The 20,694-nt window shown below is 42.6% G+C and overlaps 1 protein-coding gene across 1 annotated transcript; it reads right to left on the bottom strand.

Moving 5' to 3' along the window:
• Positions 1-4,096: 4,096 nt before the first annotated feature.
• Positions 4,097-11,485, bottom strand: LOC119659879. Its single transcript, XM_038068198.1, has 11 exons — positions 11,196-11,485; positions 10,833-11,137; positions 10,584-10,754; positions 10,387-10,521; positions 10,204-10,317; positions 5,233-5,378; positions 5,027-5,173; positions 4,862-4,972; positions 4,634-4,791; positions 4,405-4,575; positions 4,097-4,335 (listed from the first exon to the last, which is right to left on the bottom strand). Exons 1-11 carry the CDS (start codon positions 11,350-11,352, stop codon positions 4,229-4,231), a joined length of 1,722 nt encoding a protein of 573 aa, XP_037924126.1. The 5' UTR covers positions 11,353-11,485; the 3' UTR covers positions 4,097-4,228.
• Positions 11,486-20,694: the final 9,209 nt, after the last annotated feature.

The raw sequence follows: 20,694 nt of genomic DNA, 5'->3' as shown, positions 1-20,694 counted from the left end.
GAAACCAGTCTTTGTCCAACGCATCTCCTGTAACGCTGTTACAGCAGCCCTATATTGGAACAGGGTACCGGCTAGCTGCTTGGCAGCTTTACCTCTGTACAGGGAGCGCACGTTCATGAGAAAATGCGGAAATCGTTATTTCTTTGTCGTTGCCGGGTTCGTCATTGCATTATCTGTCCAGTCCGAGGCTCCTGTTGTGGCTTCTTAACTTCGGTTTTCCATGTAGGGTTGTTAGCCCTACCCAACCCCCAACCTGGTGGACCAGTTGATAAAATTTGTTCCGTTTTTAGGCGCGGGAGGCTCGCCTTCAACCTTCTCCTTCTGCAGCTTTTCGTTAAGAAAGAACTCCCAGCGGTCACCACGTGGAGGTGGAGATAGGGTTTGGTAGTAGAGCTGTTGGTGTTGGTTCAGCATGCGTTTCCCAGGTTTTATGCCCCATCGTGGATACCAATCCACGTTTCGCCCTGGGACCTATACTACCCTTTGGCCACTAATATAATAATCTCGGGCGAGTGCAATGCTGACCACATTGTCTCCAACAGTGGAGTGTAGTGTACAGTTACGCTCTTGAATGAAGTGCTCTAACACACTTCAAGGCTCTGTTCCAATGTTAAAGCCTGTTCCTAACTACTGGCGGGAAGGCTTCTAAAATTGCAGGATTGTCCTTATATTTTTCTGGTTGAGGAGCCATGGGTGCCTTTTAACAAAATCGGTGGTATTGGATCAGTCAAGGGGACTAGGACTTTCTTCGGTGAAAGATTTTCGAGACCGATGGCCTCCGTTCTGATGTCACTTGCCAAGATTGGTCTGAACATCGAAGTCGATGGTAAACGACCAAGAGGCAGACCTAAGCAACGGTGGCTTGATATGCTGGATGGGGATTTGAAAGCCTCGAGATTGCACCCGGATCAGGCATTCGATAGAGCCAAATGGCGAAGCCGATCACGACGAGCCGACCCTGCTTGTGAACGGGACAAAGGCTGAAGAAAAAGAAGAAAAGAAGAAGATGCTGGGACCATCCTCTTCCCAGGACCTTGTTTGGGTCAACTTGCAATACCAGGTTAATGGTAAGAGGAGAAACGTAATATTTGCCTCTGCTTACTTAGCTTATGGTTCTTTGTGTCGCTGACGCAAGAACTAAGGGATCTGGCAGTGTATGCAGAATCAAGTGTCCTTGAACTCTTAGGTTGTGATGTGAACGCTTAGCGTATTTGTTGGGACAGTAGCAAATACAATCCCAGAGGAGAGAAGCTGTTTCATTTTATCACTTCAGATAATCGCGAACGCAGGGTGCGCCCCTTCGTTCATTTCCCATTGACCTAAAAATCTGCACTTCAAAGTTGTTAGAGTTGATTAGAGACTGGCGAGTGCTAGATGAAGTGTCAGTTTCAGATTACCGTTACTTAAAATTTAGTCTGATTATTTCAGGCGAACAGTCCGTAATACATAGAGGGAATCCTAGAAAAACGGATTGGACAAAGTTCAATGAACTTCTTGGCGACAAAATGGAGTTCCCTAGGAGACTAACGACTCCTTTGGTGATAGAAGATCAATTGGTAACTCTGAATCGCACACTTTTAGAGTGCTTTGAAGAGGCTTGTCCTGTTTCCCGAAGCCAACGTGGTAAAACGGTTCTATGATGGAACCGAGAATTTTCAAAACTCATGAAATTAACCAGACGACTTCTAAATCATGCTTACAAAAGCAATAAAGTTGAAGACTAGTTAAACTTTCGGAACTCACAACGTGAATATAAGAGGCTCGTAAAACGTTCGAAACAAAACTCTTTTAGAGCACAGTGTGACGAACTGGAAGGTGAAAGGGAAACTTCCAGACTGTGTAGAGTCCTCAATAAGGATGAGTCGATAGTTGGATTCCCTGAGAAAACCGGATGGTACTCCAGAGTTGAGTCTATACAGACTTTCTTGAAGTACACCACCCGGGAGAACAGGTCTAAGAAGTAGGAAGTAGGAAGTAAATCTTTCAATACGATTCGGTTGTTACAAATGAAGAGTCAAGAGCTACTCTACTATCACTTGAAGACTTCAAAGCACCTGGAATGGCTAAAGAAGGGTATACAGCACTTAGAGCGACTTCTAAGAAATATTTTTCGAGGATGTCTTGCTCGGGGCTACGTACCTTCCTCTTGGTAGAAGGTTAAAGTGGTCTTCATACCTAAATCTGGGAAAGATGACTATTCAAATCCAAAGAAGTTCAGGCAAATCAACATAATGTCTTTTTCGCTGAAATGTATGGAGAGGCTTCGTCGTACCCACTAAGGGAAAACCAACATGCTTACCAATGTGGAAAGTTCTGTTAGTCTGCACTTCACTCTGTGGTTTCAAAGATAGAGGACGCAATTCCGAAAGGTAAGTACGCAATGGGGGTGTTCGTGACATTGAAACTTTAATAAGGTGGATCTACGCAATGTTAACGCAGAGATTGCTGTGTGCTGAAGTGGGTGTTGATCGCTATTTCTCTGGAGTATGCTGATCAACTCACTACTATGCGAACTGCAAAATCTAGCAATACACGTTCACGCTTATACGAGTGATGTGGTTGTCCTGGCTGTTGGTCGAGATTTCGGAATGGTGTGTAAAAATACACAACGCGCTGTTAATTTGATTGACAGTTGGTGTCTCAGGCACGGGCTTTCAGTAAATCCAAGTAAAACCACAATGGTATTATTCACAAAAAGGAGGAAACTTAATGGTCTTTACCTTCCAGAGATGAGGGGTACAATCCTTCAGCTTTCCGGAAAGTGAAATATTTGGGAGTTATTCTAGACAATAAACTTCTTTGGAACAAGCATGTAGAGGTAATGATGAAACGAGCCCTCACAGCTTATAGGCTGTGTAATGTGGATATATGTTGCAATCATTAGGCGGATGTTCGCTTATGCATCCGTAGTGTGATAAGTTGAGGTGAAACAAAAGAGTTTTCGCTGTAAACTAGTCAAACTGCAAAGAACTGGGTATCACTGGTGCCATGAGCAAGACATCCGCCGTAGCTCTGACTACATTCCTCAATTTAAAGCCCTGGGATTTGTTTATTCAGAGTGCTGCAATCAGAACAGCTCATAGACTAGTTCGATTATATTATAGCTATGGGGAAACAATGGACATGGGGGGCACAGATCATTGGAAGAGTTATTGTTAGAACTGACTCCAGTTTCGCAATGCTATCTGATTCTCGGATCCGCATTCATCTGTTTGGTAGAAGATATGAAGTTATCTTGAAACATGGGAAAACTGAGATGAACCTGACATCTACTACACCGATGCCTAAAAAAACAGAACAGGATTCTGGAGCAGGAGTCTACCTCTCGAATAAAAACAAAAAGTGGGCTTTTTCCTTGGAACAATATGCAACAGCCTTTCCGGCTGAAATGTTTGCGATCCTAAGGGCGGACACCTGGATGATTGACGAGAGGTTGAAAGGCAGGCGCGTCGCAATCTGTAGCTCTAATCAACCTGCGTTGAGGGCGTTGAATAATCCTTTGAACACTTCAAAAATCGTTTAGGAATGTAGAATTCGATTGAACCCTGTGTTTAGATTCAATATGATGGATTTACTCTGGGTACCTGGTCATTGTGGTGTAGAGGGAAATGAAATCTCGGATGCTTTAGCAAAAGAGGGTTCAATTTCTTTCATGTCCGGACTGGAACCAGCGATTGGGGTGTCATTAGCATTGGCCAATTCTGCTATCAAAAACTGGTAACAAGCTTCCCATATCGACAGGTGGCTATGTCGTAATGCTGTTAAACACACCAAACTTTTCCTGTCAGAACCCAACAAACATGTAAGGGGGGGGGGGGGGAGCGGGTGTAAATTCTTTATCAGAAAATATGATCATGTGGGGTATTAAATGAAGGAGGGAATTTGGGAAACTCAAGGATTTTCATTCCTCCTTCCCCCTGCGGGGGAGATCTCAGGATCGTCGAATTTCTCCTAACTGGCTCCAGTACTAGTTTCTGTGATATCTCAACTCCTAACAAGCTGGTCAGCTCAGATTAAGGCGTTTGACATTGTAGTGCCGACTGCTATCTACCTCAAAAAGCGCACCAGATTATGTGCCTACAGTGAAACAGTCACATTTAGTTTTTCAGATAATTATTATTACCACTAATATCTTAAAATTTATTGGTAATACATATAAACATTTCCAACGATAGTCACAACCGCAAACGATAAAACTAAACGAATAGAAACAATGGAATGATAAAATTTAGTCCTCCTGCTTCATTTTTTCCTCGACAATTTTTTCACTCATTGCCTTAATTTGTTTTCTTGTAGGGACACTCGGATCACCTCTTTCCTCTTCTTCAATCAGTGCTGGTTTAATGAAGATGAAGAATAATATAGGAGTTATATTATTTTTGGCTTTATTCTAGCCTAACTTACGTAATGCCTCCATACTCTTCTCCTCAGGAGCTGCAACGAGAAGTAAACTACGAAGATAGGATTTATGATATTCCTTGTTAGCTTCAATGATTTCCTGGTCATTTTTCTTTTGCCTGTAAACGTTCATCAGTAATTGGACTCTATCTTTGATACCTCGAAGGAGTTTCTCAGCTAGAATGAAAGTTGGCAGAAATGTTATAAATGTTATTGTTTTAAAAACGGCTCTTACGATTCTTTTCGAATGGACTAGGCGGGAATGCTTTTGGAGTGTAGGCGGAAAACTGTAGAAGTGGAAGCCTCAAGTCTGCGTTAGGATATTCTCGCCTTGTTGTGCCCAATGACTCGGAAACATGTCTTAGTCCGTCAACGATCTGGTAGATTGAATATCTGTAATTGTGAAGTAAGAACCATACCTTAAAGGCTTTAGCTTTCTTTCTGAGGATCAGTAGTTGCTTACTGCAAATAACACATTACTTCGCCCCTTTCTTTCGTATGCTTAACCATATCGTCATGAGACTTCTTCTGCTCAAGAATGAGTTCATGTAACTCCTTAATGCGATCCTTTCTCCTAGAAGGATATCCGTTTAATATTCTCACAAAATTGATATTTTCAATGAATTACGCATTTGACTCCTCCGTGACATTATATTTCAAAGACTCTATTAACAATTCGGCCCGTTTGTCTTTATCCTGAACGAAATCCTTTTCTAATTGCTTCCTTTCCACCTTCTTCTCTAATTGTTCATTGTCTCGTATTTGTTTCTTCATCCTTTGGGAATCGGACATTGAGTAAATGCATGTAAATGTTTGTGATATACTAGATACTACCTTGGATACACTTCTCTTGCCCTAGCACAAAGTGTAACTTGCTTCACTTGCTTCATAACCTTCTCTATGTCCTCCAGGTTCTTTTTTAAACTTGTCATACTGGGTGTCTCGCGATCATAACGATTGGGGAAAATTTCAAAATCGCTCTGAAATTTGCAAAGAAATTGAAGGTACAAAATTTATTGGTTAACTGGATCCTGAAGTTCTCCTTTATTATAGTCGGGACTCTCATTAGAGGTTGTTTAGATACCATAAGCTCCAAACAAAGAAAACTATGAATGTGAAAAGCGAATTCTACACTTCCTTTTTTAGGAGGAGGGTAGGTGAAAGCACGTATGCACAGAGTGTTGGGTTCCCTCAACAGTACGACGTTGGACTACCAACTAAATACCTCCTGGTCATCAGAGAATTAGCCTGGAACCGTTTGGCACAATACTTCGGGCTAGCCATTTTCCTCCCCTGGCTAGGGAGCCTTTAAGTCAGGGAATTCCTTTTCCCAACAGGAGGGCAGAGAAGGAAGGAAGTTGTTAGTTGAAGGAATCCTATCCGGTCTCTCCGCTGGTCGAGCTCAATCTTCTTTGTAACAAGAAGAGCCAACATAATGCGCAACATGACTCTATATGCCAGCGCCCGTCAGCATCTCTCTGACAATGTTGTTTGTAGAGAGCTCCCCTGTGATTGCATAAAGCTGCTGACGAAAAGCCGTCTCACCTTTTACAAGAGAAAAAGGCGTGTTCGGGGTCGCCCGCCACTCCATTGGGAACACACAATCAGGAGATTGTGTCTTCTCAATTTTGTGCAGGTAGTATTGAAAGCCTCCATATCCACTTAAAAGTTGGGTAAGGAACTAATCAATCTCACTATGCATTCCATTTAGCTACGGATTTAAATTTTTTATCGTCTGTCTTTTGGCTCATTTTGCGAAGAGAGTTGCAACGCGGTAAGTATGCGTTAACGTTCTTCACGGACAACCACCTTAGCAAGAAGGACAACGGGGATTACTCGCGTGATCACCATCACGGTCGGTTCTGAGACAGTACGATAAGGGACCGTCAGCCGCAAGGCCCCTCGTCTCTGCATTTGAGCAAGGCGCTTACGATGCACCTCATTATCAAGGGTACCAAGGGTATCAAGGCCAGTACCTACACGCCGCAGAGTAGAACGGACTCCTTTGTTCCGATAAGAAGACGTCTCATGGTAGATTTAGGGCCCCAAACATTCGCTATTAGCGGATACATGCCCGAGACTTCAGCTGCAGTCCTGTCCGTTGCGACTTTGATTTGCTCGAAAAGCTCATCTTCAAGTCGAGCATTAAACCAAGGTATTTAACGGTTTGTTTTGATTTAGGCCCCTCGGCCGGGATTCTCTTTCTTGTCAAGATGATTTCTTCGGATTTTTCTAATGCAAGGCTGAAACCATGAGCTTTCATCCATCCGCTTACCCGTCGCGCATCAATATGGCAAGTCTGATTTGCGCTTGTTCAGGAGCAAGTGCCGTAACATCGTCTGCATAACCGGCCAGGCGCGAGTCTTCTGGCATGTCGAGTCTTAGTAGACAATTGTAGGTAGCGTTCCATAGGTCCGGCCATAGGACGGATCCCTGTGTTACTCCCGACGTGATCTCCTTCCTTCTTTGCCCCTCTAGTGTCTCATAGAGCTGGGAGCGGTCTTTTAGCTGCTCGGCACGTAAAATGAATTTTCTAATATGCCTACTATGTCTGCCCAACTTAAGGAGTTGAAGCCATTTCTGACATCAAGCGTTATGAGGAGCACTGTCCGTCAATATCAGCGGCTGTGTACTCCGGCTCTAGAGCCGCATCTATCGTGGATCTTCCTGCTCGTAACGAAAAGTCCCCGGCAGCGCGGATCGCTTTAGCAAGTCTACTCCAACTGAGCTTTTCTAGCACTTTTCCAAAATGAAATCGCAGACGCCTTAGTAAAATAGAATTCAATTTCTCCCACGCAAACGGGAACCAGCATTTGGAGTGCCAGTGGCATTGGTAAATGTCGCTATCAACAGATAGGAATAGGTTTTCAATAAGATGGCAAGTAGTGAATGCTGCTAGGCACACCAAACTTGTGAGAATTGAACAAACATTCTGCATTCTTTCGGCGTAGAGCGTTTCAGATACGCTGTCCACGCTGGTGACTTTTCGAAATCAATGAAGTAGGTAAATCGGTGATCCAAGCTCCACAAACTGTTTCAAAATTGTCGAAGGGTGTTGATATGGTTCGTGGAACAGGATCCATGGTGATAACCAGCCTGTTCTCTGCTTAGCAAGTTTTCGTTTGTTCCAGGATAAGTTTTGTTACTATCTTCGTGACAACAGGGTGCACGCAAATAACAATTATCGTATGCAAGATCAGTGCCCTTTTTTGGAACTTCAAACAGCTCTGCAGAAACTTTGACTTTTATTTGGAGGGGTCGTCCGTATTCGCATGCTACGCTGCTGTTCAAATTTCACTGGTGGCAAAGGGATTTATTATCGTGATTGGATGTTAGATACCAAATCAGGGTAATGATCTCGGGCGAGCGCAATGCTGACCAGGTTGCATTGTACAGTGTACTGTTAGACACTTCAAGGCCCTGATCAAATTGTGTTGTTGCGCCAACGATTATTATTATATTATTAAAGTTTGAGCAGGCCACGCCCGCCATCGCTTACATCGGTCGATATAGTTTTCATCCCCTTCCGTTCATCGATCCGCTTCCACGATTCCGCAGTCAGCAGTATCTTATGACTCTCCTTCAGGACGTGGTCAACCAGCTGCGTAGCACCGGGTAAAAGAGCATTTCTCATGGCGGCTCAATGTTCAACGACATTCTCAGGCGATATATTCATTGCATTTGCTATCCGATCAGCAAGATAGCTCCTACTGTCGAACGACAATTGGATTATCCAAGCGGTCGATGTTGCACTTGGGCTCTCCAATCCTGCGAGAAGTACCGGACGCAACGCGGTCACAGCACGCAAACGAACGTGAACGACCAAGTGGTCAATCTGATTTCCCATTCGATGTCGGTCAGTTGTAACGCATTGACCTTATGGCACGCTCCTTGCTTAAACATTGTGCCACCAATGGCGAGGCGGTGGAAGCAGCAGAAATCCACAAATCCCCCACCATTATCGTTACGGTCACTAAGGCCAAGTTTTCCCATAACATGGCAAAGGAAGGTGTTACCAGAGCTCAGATCACTTATCACGCCCACAATGTCGCCTTTAGGAAACATCTTCTAAACTGCGTGTAATTGCTCGCAGAAAGCATTATTCTTCACTATATGGGAAGAAGTCTCTCTCGGTGCACAGTTGTGAGGCTCCTTAACCTAGATTAGGTTAACAGAGCCTGTCTTGCGGTAGCCGTCAGAAGTAAACCGACGATCGCGTCCGCTACCACTTGGCTTTCCAGAGTTCAAAAGCACATTGCTACTCGTGTGGTCAGATCAATAGGAATACCCTTCAGAGTCCCAACATCTTACTTTGTTTAGGCTCAGAATGTCCAGCCTATATCGTTGGGAGTTGAAGAAAGCGAGCATTCTGTAGAACTTCACTACCGCTGTCGGAGAGCACGCGCACACTTCAGAACCCAATCATAGTCCTTTTACGAGAGGCAAAGGCCTTAAGGGTGAGGTCTGTATTCTTAAGCCCCAACTTGCAGTGCTTCGGCAAGCAGTGGTGAAATTGAATTGTCGGATTCGGTGATTACTCCACACCAGACAGGGGTTCGATAAGAACTGTGGATCTACTGATGCTGCAAGACACAATGTGTCGTTACTCACGAAGAAGCACTATGAGAAGCATCGCCCTCTCGACATTGCATTCCTGGATGTAGAGAAGGCGTTTGACAGTGTCCCGCATAGACCTATTTGGTATGCATTGCTGGGTTACATTGCTCTACGATGATTCCAAGGTAAAATTCGAAGTGTGGTAAGCACATCATATCTTGAGCAATTTTTCTAAATATAGGGTGGTCGTCTCTTGCAGTAAGGTTTATGAATATGAATAAAACTGAATTTTTGCTGACCAACCTTAATGAAATATGTAATGTTACTGCAGTGACAGGGATCTGAGCGATTTAGGTATTTTAGGTCAATGCTATGAGCAATTGCGAACTTCATTATGAAATTACTTGAAGCATCAATTCAAACTGGATTAAGTGGCGTTGCATAACTTATGTTCTTTGTGATCGGTGTATCAACGAACGTCTCAAATCCAAGATCAACCGCAGTGTCGCCCTCTATGGTTTTGAGTGCTGACCAACTATTAAGGACAAAGAGCGGTGCCTCGCAGTAAAGGAGTTTCAAATGTTGCATTGGACCAGGATATCCACCATCGATATGGGGCTGCATCGATTGTGAAAAAAATTGGAAGTGGCGTGTTCGAAGGTATGGCCATGTCATTTACGCTGACGAGGACTCACTAGCTAATGTTGACATGAATGTTGAAGTCAATCGAAACAACGATGGTTTGATACGTTAGACGGCGATTTGACAACCTCTCGACTCCACTTGGAGGACCAAGTCTATGACCAAGGAAAGTGGTGAATGTGATCTAAATAAGCCAACCTCACTGACGAAAGGCATAAGGAAGTAGAAAATCACCTTATGTTATTTTAGTGAAGGTTTTCCGCTGGATTCATGCTTTATGTACTACTGAGAGTACTATCTGCTCCGATCATGCAGTTCCAGAACATTATATTCAATACCTAATCAAAGACAAGTATTTCGTGAACTTTTTGTATCCTATTGAAGAGAATAGTGTAAAACCTAACCATTGTGGGGAATAGTGGTTACAGCTGAAAAGCTCTTCTGAATCCTTGGCGGATAAAATTACAAAACTGGCTTAGCTGTTGGCTTTAAATATTTAGCTCATCTCATATGGATGGCTCCGAATATTAGGAGAAGTTACGTATTACTGAATTCTACCTCCATTTTTCAAAATAGTTTACTTCGAATACAGAAAATCGTACTCACATCTTTTCGCACAAGTTTCTTCAACTCAGATCCACTGGAGGCTGATTTTTGGCGCGCTGCCAACAGTGTCAGCAGCCTTTCTTGCATTGTCTTTCTTGTTTGTTCCTCTAAGATCTATGGAAACAAAATAAATTTTCGTGTACTTAAATCTGGACTATCAAAAATTATCGAATTATTACTAACATCATATTCTGTAACAAGATTTGCAATTTTTCCCAGAGCAGGACGTCCCAAATGGATAACTTGCTTAATGAAGTTGGCTTGCTCATTAATATCATCTTGAAGGGAAGATAGAGCTGGTCCATAGTAGATTGCATCCTAGAATGTCATGAAGGACTTTGCTTTACTGTTTTAAGAGGATACTAGCACTGGTAAACTACCTGATAAAGTGCATGTCGAATCGTACTATATGCTCTTGTAACAGTTTTTAAAGCCCTGAGTCTAGTTTGGGAATTTTTCAACTCCATGTGAAATTCTTTGGCAACAATTTCTTCTGGCAGAGTAAATTCATTTTGGTATTTGACTCGATCTTGAAGTTTTGAAAGCTCTAACTGAATTTGATCAAAAACTTAGCATGAGTTACCCGCCAAAGCAGGGATAATTTAGATGGCCTAAATGCTGATATTTACCAGAGTTCCCTCGTATTTTTTTGACATTTGGTTCTTCTTGTAGGTGAGACGATCAAGTTCCTTTCTTTTTACAAAGGTTCTTTGATTGATATTTTCCGCGATCATCTGAATCGGCATATTCTGGTAGAGTCGTCTTAATTCTTTGTGTTTACGCAAAAGGTTTCTTATACGTTGAGCATCTCCATAGAGTGCTGTCTTGAGTTTGGTGCGACCATCGCTGCATTCTTTCTTGAGCGAATTGAGCGCTTTGGCCTGCTTTCGTCGATTGCCTACACCTTGTGCAAAGTTAAAAGCTTTGTGTTTTTCTGGAAAATGGCACTATCATTGGTCAGCCCGATCTTGACTTAAGTGACATGAGAATACCTAAAACATCCACCATACATCGATATTGAGCCACTCTACTGCTAGGTGTCCATTTCGAATCGATGAAAAAGTGATTCCGCACATAACCTTCACCGAAGAGTGCATGATGCTTTGGGGCTCGAGGCACATATGGTTCGATATCATCCTGCATCTTCATCTTGCTGATTTACCTTTATTTTTTGTTCCTTTTTTCAAATTAAGATTTTTAATAGAAACGAATCGTTTAAAATATATGATTAGTAATTTTAAAGCAGATCCTACAAAATATTTGACAATGGGGGTTGAGTAGATTCACGTTAATGTACACATTTTGAAACTTTCAGTTGACATTTTTTCTAATGATATCTTTGTTTTTGTTTAGAGGTCAGAATGAAGTGTTTATATTTCGGGTTTAATTCAGGATATTTCCTTGATTGCTCAAAAGTTTGAAGTTGATGCCGGGAAGCTGAACAGCTTTGTCGACTTAAAGATGGATTACGAGTTCTATGGAAGGAATGCCTGATAAGCTTGTGGCTTTTATGCAAATTTAGAAGTGTTTTCAAGGAGCCAGAAATTTGCCGTTCAAAGTTTTTGAGCTGTACATTATGTACCTGTTTTTGGGGTTGAGGGAGTTCTGTATTTGTATCTGCTTGATTTTCTACCGGAGCAATTGGAGACTTTTATCAAAGCTAGATCGGATTGGTCTTTTATGAAGTGAATGTTGCTTCAGGACACCCTCAGTCAGAACAAAAAAAAAATGGTTCTGTTTCGGCCGGCTTTATTCTGAAACTGTCAGTTTTCCCTGCCAATATACTGCTTCTTCAATCGGATGTTGCATTGATGCCATTAGGGCCAACGATTCTGGACACATAAGTCAGCGTTGCTGGTTGGAAATTATTCTTTTTAATTTTCGGGCCAGCTCGACGTTCCTCCTGGAGCTCGAGGACTGTCACTAGTTAGCCTAGTGTTGAACTAACGTGAGTGGAGGCGATGACTCGGACTTCATATTCGTCAAGTGAGCAGGAATAGATTACATATAAACTCATAGCTGGGGCATTATTTTATCTTAGTACAGGTACAGTAAGGATCTGCGTTAATCGATGCGGAACAAGCAGGAAGACATGGATAATCATAAGGATTATATAAGTTGACTGTGCATTCTGGTAGATTGTGACTTGCTGCTGGAACTAAATTCTATTGTACAGCTTTGTGCGGAAAAAACATTGATGAACAGTTGACGGGGCAGGTTATTTGACTGAAGACGATGGACTTCATTCAGAAGACAAGCCGAAGGAAGGAGAGGCTGCCCAAAAAGCGGTGAGAGGGCTTCAATGAAAATAAAGGCTACTACTATCGTCCGGTGAAATTACTTAGTGGAGGTTAAAAATGCCATAATGTGGACCGAACTTCTGTACCTAGTCATAGAGTGTCGAAGCTTCTAGAAGACTAATGAAGGTGAGTTTGGGAGAACCAAGTCGCTGGTGCAGCGTCGAAATTGGACGAACATGCTGCAATAAAAGCATAAGTTGAACAATGACTATGTTGACTCCTCCGTAGGAAAGTTGGAGACAATTATGATGGCAACAGCGGCATGAAAAACAAGTCGGAAAACTAGAAGGGGGCGTTTCAGGTAGCAAAGGTTTTGTGTGTTATACAAAAACATTTGAGTGGACATTTGTCCCACAAGCACCTAGCACGTAGTGTATATACACAGATTATATCAGAATAATCACTTTCGCGTGCTGCTGATATTCAAAGTCTCCGAATTTGCACTGAGGAGACAACTTTGACCTATTAGACCTTTGTTAGTAATAGTATGATCTCCACCAAATTTGCAGAATTTTTTCAGATTCGTCGGTTGAGTAGGTTCTGAGAATGGGTCCATAAAAGAAATAACCACTTTCCAATCCTCATCTTCCCCCATTGTGCATTAAGTTGCAGAACTGAGAAGGACTAATCAAGATGTTTCATTCGATACTTCACATGATTACATTTGGTAATAGAAATTTTACACCCGCTTTTGCATGTATGGAGATAACTTACCAGGGGCCCGTAGACCACACATGTGGAAGAAAGTTTTCGTCCCAATTGGTCTGATCTTATATCAACTGGATGCCGACTTAGGACTCCTCAATCCTAAAAGAAATGTGTCACAAGTGTTGCAGATGAAATGAATTGTCAGATTTCATAATGAAGTGAATTTAATATCGATTTTGATGTCTCAAACTGCCGTCAAACTGCCGCTAGGTGACGCTGGCGGTATTGAATAATAGAGTATAATTAGTCCTACATTTGATCAAGATGTGATTTCACTTTGTAGAGGAATAAAATCTAAAAAGCATGGAAGCGTCTGAGGGCTTTTGGAGCTGATACGGTAAACGGTGGTTTAAAAAATGTCGGTCAGTCGGCATGAGCTGTCAAAGTGAGTCACGAGCACATCCACGACCGTCGATGGACAACGACGAGCTGCTCTTTTTGGTGGAATCTGATACACATGCATCTGTAGGTGAAGAGACATTGCAGAGTAATTGGGGGTACTCCATTCGACAGTTTCCCGGCATTTGCAAGAACTTGAAAAGGTGAAGAAGCTTGATAAGTAGGTTCCGCATTGACTCACAGAGCAAAATATGGCGGTTGGAATGGAAATTTGTAGTTCTTTGCTCTCCCGTAACAGAGACGATTCCTTTCTGCACAGAATATGGGCATGTGATCAAAGTGGATATTGTCCGACAATCGCCGCAGATCTGCACAGTGGCTAAATATTGGTGAGGTTCCAAGTCATATGCCAAAACCGAGCTTTCATTCGAATAAGGTAATGGTTGCTTATTTTGATTAATAAAATTTATTTTCATAAGAGTTACAGTTGTTTGAAATTTGACTACCAAATCCGACATTTCATTTGCAACAACCTAATAAATCAATACCGTTCTCCACAAGGGACATGTTATGCGGATAGACGATGTGGTTCACGCTTCTGATTCGGGCAAATGCCAGGCTTTAAAAGTAAAAAACTGAACAGCATAGTCTGTGGAACTGCTTAGGAACTGATGGGGTAGATGGTGAGAGAATTCTGGTATTGCTGTCAACTGAGTTCTTGAAACTGTCAACTTACAAGTGCGAGGCTGGCGCTGGAGGTGGGTTTCGTTCTGAGGAAATAATATTTTTTAGCATTCACTTCACAGTGAACAAGCATCCTTTTGAACAGAGACACTCTTTCTGGTCTATATTCGCCGCGAAAGAGGAAGGATCATCCTCATCCATACAGATGAAGTGACCTGCCCACAGCAACCTATTCAGTCGGATTTTATCCAAAACCTGGCGGTGATGGTATCGGTCATAGGTTTCGTCGTTATGCAGGCTACGGAATCGTCCACCCCCATGTAGGGGCAAAAAAATTCTTCGGAGGATTCTTCTCTCGAACGCGGCCAAGAGTTCACAATTTTTCTTGCTAAGAACCCAAGTTTCCGGGGATACATGAGGACTGCAAGATCATTATCTTGTGCAGTAAGAGCTTTGACCCTATGGTGGGACGTTTCGAACGAAATAGTTTTTGTAAGCTAAAATATGCTCTGTTGGCTGCCAACACCCGTGCGCGGATTTCATCGTCGTAGCTGTTATCGGTTGTGATTTTCGACCCTAGGTGGGAGAAATTAGAAGGTTCTTGGGCGTGTTTAATTTCTATCGTCGTTTTTTGCCCAAGCCTGTTAGTCAGTCCTGAACGCGTTTTTCTTTGAGCCGAAAATCAAAGACGTCTCCTCGCAGTTAAATACTTTCGGTATACCCTTGAGAGTAGGCATGCTCACGGACCATAAGCCACTCACTTTTGCTTTGAAGAAAAAACCCGACAAAGTGTCCTCTCACTAACTTTGTACTTGAGCTTTATCACTTATTCAATTCCAACATTCAGCATGTGCTTGGGAAAGATAACGTGGTTGCTGTGGCAGATGTCAAGATCCCCACCACCGGCAATTATCGAAGCGCAGAAGGGCGACGCAGTTCTTTAGAGCCTAAGGATCAACTCCAAATACACTTTTAAGGAGTTTCCTATCTTCGGTTTAACGTCCAGTATATACCGCGAGACCTCAGATAAGGGACCAAGGCGGTATATTCCAGCCGATTTCCACCCGAGCATTCGGATAACGAATCAGTTGGCCACCGAAAAGTATTTCTAGCCGTCCATGAAGAATGAAATTAATTCTTGGTCCAGACAATGCATCGCATGCAAGAAATGCAAGGCTACAAAGTATATGAGGAAAAGGTTGACGTGTTACCTCGGTCCACCAAGCGTTTTCACACAATTGACCGTGATTTAATTGGCCCTTTGCGAAACTCGCATGATTTCAGATATTGCCTGGCAACCATCGATAGGATCATGCGGTGGTCTGATGCAATACCTTTGAAAGACATTACTGCACAATCTTGTGCTGAGCCCCTATGTGGAGAATGGATTCCACGCTTTGGTGTGCCAACGATTATAATGACAGACCAAAGAATGCAGTTTGAGTTCTCCCTCTTCTCAGAGAAGGGAAAACTCTTCGGCTTCAAACGTCTCCGGACAACCGCGTACCACCCGCAGTGCAATGGGATGCTTGAAAGGTAGCACAACACGCTGAAGGCCGCTATAATGGCACTCGATGATCCTTTTTGGTTGAAGGTCCTGCCAATCGTTGTACTTGGTCTCCAGACAACCAATCGCGAAGAACTTGCGGCAAGTCCCGCAAGGCTGGTATCCGGAGAGAATCTAAGGCTCTCCAGCAACCCTGTACTCGACATCAGGTCACGACTCAACACTACTGGTTTATTGCGTCTGCTCAAGGAAGAAATGCCAAAGCTGAAGCGACCGCCACCCACCAAACATGCGAAAACCGTGACTGACATGCCCAGGAATATCGAATCTTGCATGCATGTCCTAATTACGACGGATGCCTTTCGAATACCGCTGCAGCCACCTTACCACCTCGAGAGTCAAGAAAGTGTCCATAGCTTGACTAAAGCCCTTTTTTCAAAGAGAAGATGCAACCATGAGGAGAGGCACGCGACGCGTCCACTTTGACTTTGGTTTCAGCTGGGGTTGGAGTGTTGTGTCGGAGCGAGCAATATGCTTGTCGATCATATGCAAATGCGAATCGCGGTAGCCATGATAATTTTTGTCAGCGAAAATTGTTTTTTTGGTGTCAAAGCAGGAGGAGTGGTTTTTTAAAAATAGAAATTGAATTGATTTTAAAGTGAAAGTTTTTGGAGATTGAATTGATTTTTAGAAATTAGAAGTAGAATAAAAAAAAGTGTTTGCACTAAATTATTTTAACTTAAAGTGTTTCCTAAACCCATAAAATAATTACATTCACAATTTTGTGTAATATGCTTATCTTAAATGTTAGAAAGTGGTTGTGTCCTTTTTATTAAATTGGGAGGCGTTCATAGCCTAGTTAAAGACAATTGCTGTATTTCATTTGCAGAGTTTTTTTGCAAAGATTGGAATGTGCTGAAAATTAGCAATTCAATGTTGCACTAAATAATTAATTTGTACTTAGCATAAGTATGGAATTAAAGATGCGCACAAGATATAATCATAGCAACCTTCTGCGTGAAGCATTGAAGCCAGATTTTCATCGCAATAGAGCCTAATCAACGCCCCCTTATTTAACAATTGACCTTTCTATTACCGCTTTTCAATCGTAACCATCATCCAAATTACCCTCTTACCATGGCGTGGTTTCACACCAAAGAGATGGGACCTTGAAATCGCTATTCTAAAAACACAATTTCATTCAAAATAAAGATCAGATTTCTAGGGTCATGTCTTATGTAATCCACGTCACAGATGGAACGCAACCAGCCTCTTTGGCACCACAATATCTGCACCGAACACTGTTGGGTCTTCTGAAAATTCCGCCAATGTCTTTTTGCAATCATAATTTGGGTAAGGTTGAGTATTGCCCGACTTGGGGCTGATATCGTCAAAGAGGTGTGATATCGCTCATGTTAATGTACCGTTTCATTGAATTTGCATCACGGCGCGACGTTTTTCATCCAGCCATTGCTCAACTTCTAAGGTAACGAAAAAATACTTAATTCTACGCCTTCAACACAATACTCATTTATGGCTGAAGATAAGTTTCCCAAGCAATCTGCATAACCCTGAATGGCACGAAAGGAGTTGGTTGAACTGCAAAATTGTGAATCGTTTTTCAGACATCTTCATTAAACTCAGGGACCAGAGAAGCTACTGCAGAAATTCAAGTTAAATGGAATTAATTGAAATGAGAAGAGGTAGCAAAAGTTAAATCTATTATCGTCATCGGGCACAGAAAAAGATAAGTGCCATTTTGTAACGAAGTAACGTCAACGGTCTCATAGTTTGGTAAGTAATTTATAGGAATTGGCAGAGTCACACCTGCTTTGTTGGGCCTGTTGGATGGGAGTTACCATGTATTGGGATGGTTGGTTATTCCTGATAAACCCTCCTTGGAATGTTTCTATAGACATGAGTGCGTAGATATCTTTAAATTTCAGAGTAGATTCCCTAAAAGTAGAACTTAGCCTTGGATTTTCTGGGATCTACATTGTCTGCAGTTCCAAAATCTTTCAGCAGGAATTGAAAGTGGTAACTCATTTGTGCAGTATGGTGCAGAAACGAAGGTGAAAAGTTCCCAAAGTTAACCTTTCCACACTCATTTTCCTCTAAAATATCTTCGTCATGGTTTTCCATCATCATCATCCGAAAAAAAGGTTCTCATCATATAGCGCTGAACAACCTCTCCCTGTTGGACCACTGCCACCGCTGAGCATCGACATCACTACCACGTGGCTACAGGTTCAGGTTAGAAGAGTTTGCCACAATTATTGCAAAACGATTGCGGCTGGAGCCTCCTCCTTTTGGAACGATACCACATAATTGTTGCCTAATAACATCTGAAATGCAAAAAATCTCTCCGATTAGTCAATTAAAATGAATTACACATGACCGCCACCAATTGATGGTAACGATCATTCGGTTCATTTGTTGTAAAGTGTGGATGTGAACATAATACAGCTCGTTTGATATGATGGCCCACAGGTTGCCCAATGTTCGAATTTTGAGGTAACTTCACCAAAACATCTTTTTATAGCAATCCATATCTGCGTATGCTCACTTGCACGCCATGCATGTATCAAATTGAAGAAAATGGCACTAAATAAAGTCTTGATTACACACGCACAGCATGGAACAAGTGCTGGACGTGATAGTATCTTATCTCCTAGTTTTTATTGCTTTCGAATTCCTCTGTTTTTATATTTTAATTGTAGGTGTTTTAACACAAGGAGGTAATGAAGCGTGACCGAGGTGGTTCCGAGGAGATGTAAGTTCATATGTTCGAATTAGCTTGGAAACTCGGTGTAGGCAATTTGCAAGCGCTGAACATGATTCCCATGGTTATAATTTCTACAAAGATTGTAATCACGATAATATTGTTTTTGGTAATATTTGATTCTGCTCGCAGTGATAGTAATGAGTGTTTAAAAGCTCCATTGCAAAACTGTTCCTTGCGAGCAACCGTGGAGATACGTCTTAATATGCGAGTTCACTTAAATTTTCGGTGTAAGTAAAGTTAGGCAACTTCTTTTGATCATCAACTTGAAGGAGAAGTTATTTACTCATGAAAATCAGTTCGCACTTTCCTTATTTTTACTTCCGTTCTGTACGGGACCAATCGGTTCCTTTGAAAGCATTCATAAAGAAACTGCGATTACAGCTGGACCCAAATGAAGTCAAAGGCGCTTCTGATATGAGAGATTTCTGTATTCCATATTTTTACAGCGATTACTCAGTAATTATATTTCAACGGCGCGGAGAGCTACAGCACACGAAAACAGCATGTCCGAACCCACAAAGACGCCAGACTGGCCTGCAGAAACTTTGGATGAGCAGACCTTCATAGAGGTGTGGCTAGGCCAATGAGTCCAAAGAGCCGTTTAGAGAATAGTCGAAAAGATCGACCAGGGGCAAAAAGAGTACTTTTGCTTTCAGGAGCTCTGTTCGGAGGCAGGCGTAAACCTTTAGGAGAATGCTCATAGAATCATGAAGGGATAAGTAAGACGCCATTCATATCCACGAATCAAGTCCTCTATCTTCTTTGTCTAAAACCATCATCATCATCAACGGCGCAACAACCGGTATCCGGTCGAGGCCTGCTTTAATAAGGAACTCCAGACATGCCGGTTTTGCGCCGAGGTCCATCAATTCGATATCCCTAAAAGCTGTCTGGCGTTCTGACCTACGCCATCGCTCCATCTTAGGCAGGGTCTGCCTCGTCTTCTTTTTCTACCATAGATATTGCCCTTATAGACTTTCCGGGTGGGATCATCCTCATCCATACGGATTAAGTGACCCGCCCACCGTAACCTATTGAGTCGAATTTTATCCACAACCGGACGGTCATGGTATCGCTCATAGATTTCGTCATTGTGTAGGCTACGGAATCGTCCATCCTCATGTAGGGGGCCAAAAATTCTCCGGAGGATTCTTCTCTCGAACGTGGCCAAGAGTTCGCAATTTTTCTTGCTAAGAACCCAAGTTTCCGAGGAATACATGAGGACTGGCAAGATCATAGTCTTGTACAGTAAGAGCTTTGACCACATGGTGAGACGTTTCGACCGGAACAGTCTTTGTAAGCTGAAATAGGCTCTGTTGGCTGACAACAACCGTGCGCGGATTTCATCATCGTAGCTGTTATCGGTTGTGATTTTCGACCCTAGGACCTAGGACCGAGTAGAAGAAATTGTCAACGGTCTCAAAGTTGTATTCTCCTATCCTTATTCTTCTTCGTGTTTGTGTTTGACCAGTGCGGTTTGATGTTGTTGGTTGATTCGTCTTCGGTGCTGACGTTGCCACCATATATTTTGTCTTCCCTTCATTGATGTGCAGCCCAAGATCTCGCCCCGATTGCCGCCTGCTCGATCTGTATGAAGGCAGTTTGTACATCTCGGGTGGTTCTTCCCATAATGTCGATATCGTCAGCATAGGCCAGTAGTTGGGTGGACTTGAAGAGGATCGTACCTCTTGCATTTACTTCAGCATCACGAATCACTTTCTCGAGGGCCAGGTTAAAGAGAATGCATGATAGGGCATCCCCTTGTCGTAGACCGTTGTTGATGTCGAATGGTCTTGAGAGTGATCCTGCTGCTTTTATCTGGCCTCACCCATTGGTCAGGGTCAGCCTAGTCAGTCTTATCAATTTCGTCGGGATACCAAATTCTTTCATGACCATGTATAGTTTTACCCTGGCTATGCTATCATAAGCGGCTTTAAAGTCGATGAATAAATGGTGCAACTGGTGTCCATATTCTAACAGGTTTTCCATCGCTTGCCGCAGAGAAAAAATCTGATTTGTTGCTGATTTGTCTGAGTGAAGCCTCTTTGGTATGGGCCAATGATGTTCTGGGCGTATGGGGCTATCCGGCCTAGCAAGATAGTGGAGAATATCTTATAGATGGTACTCAGCAACGTGATACCTCTATAATTGCTGCACTGTGTGATATC

Source organism: Hermetia illucens, chromosome 6 (genome assembly GCF_905115235.1).
Source record: "Hermetia illucens chromosome 6, iHerIll2.2.curated.20191125, whole genome shotgun sequence".
NCBI lineage: Eukaryota > Metazoa > Arthropoda > Insecta > Diptera > Stratiomyidae > Hermetia > Hermetia illucens.
The sequence above is the reverse complement of the archived record's forward strand: the minus strand, read 5'-3'. Positions and strand labels throughout refer to the sequence as shown.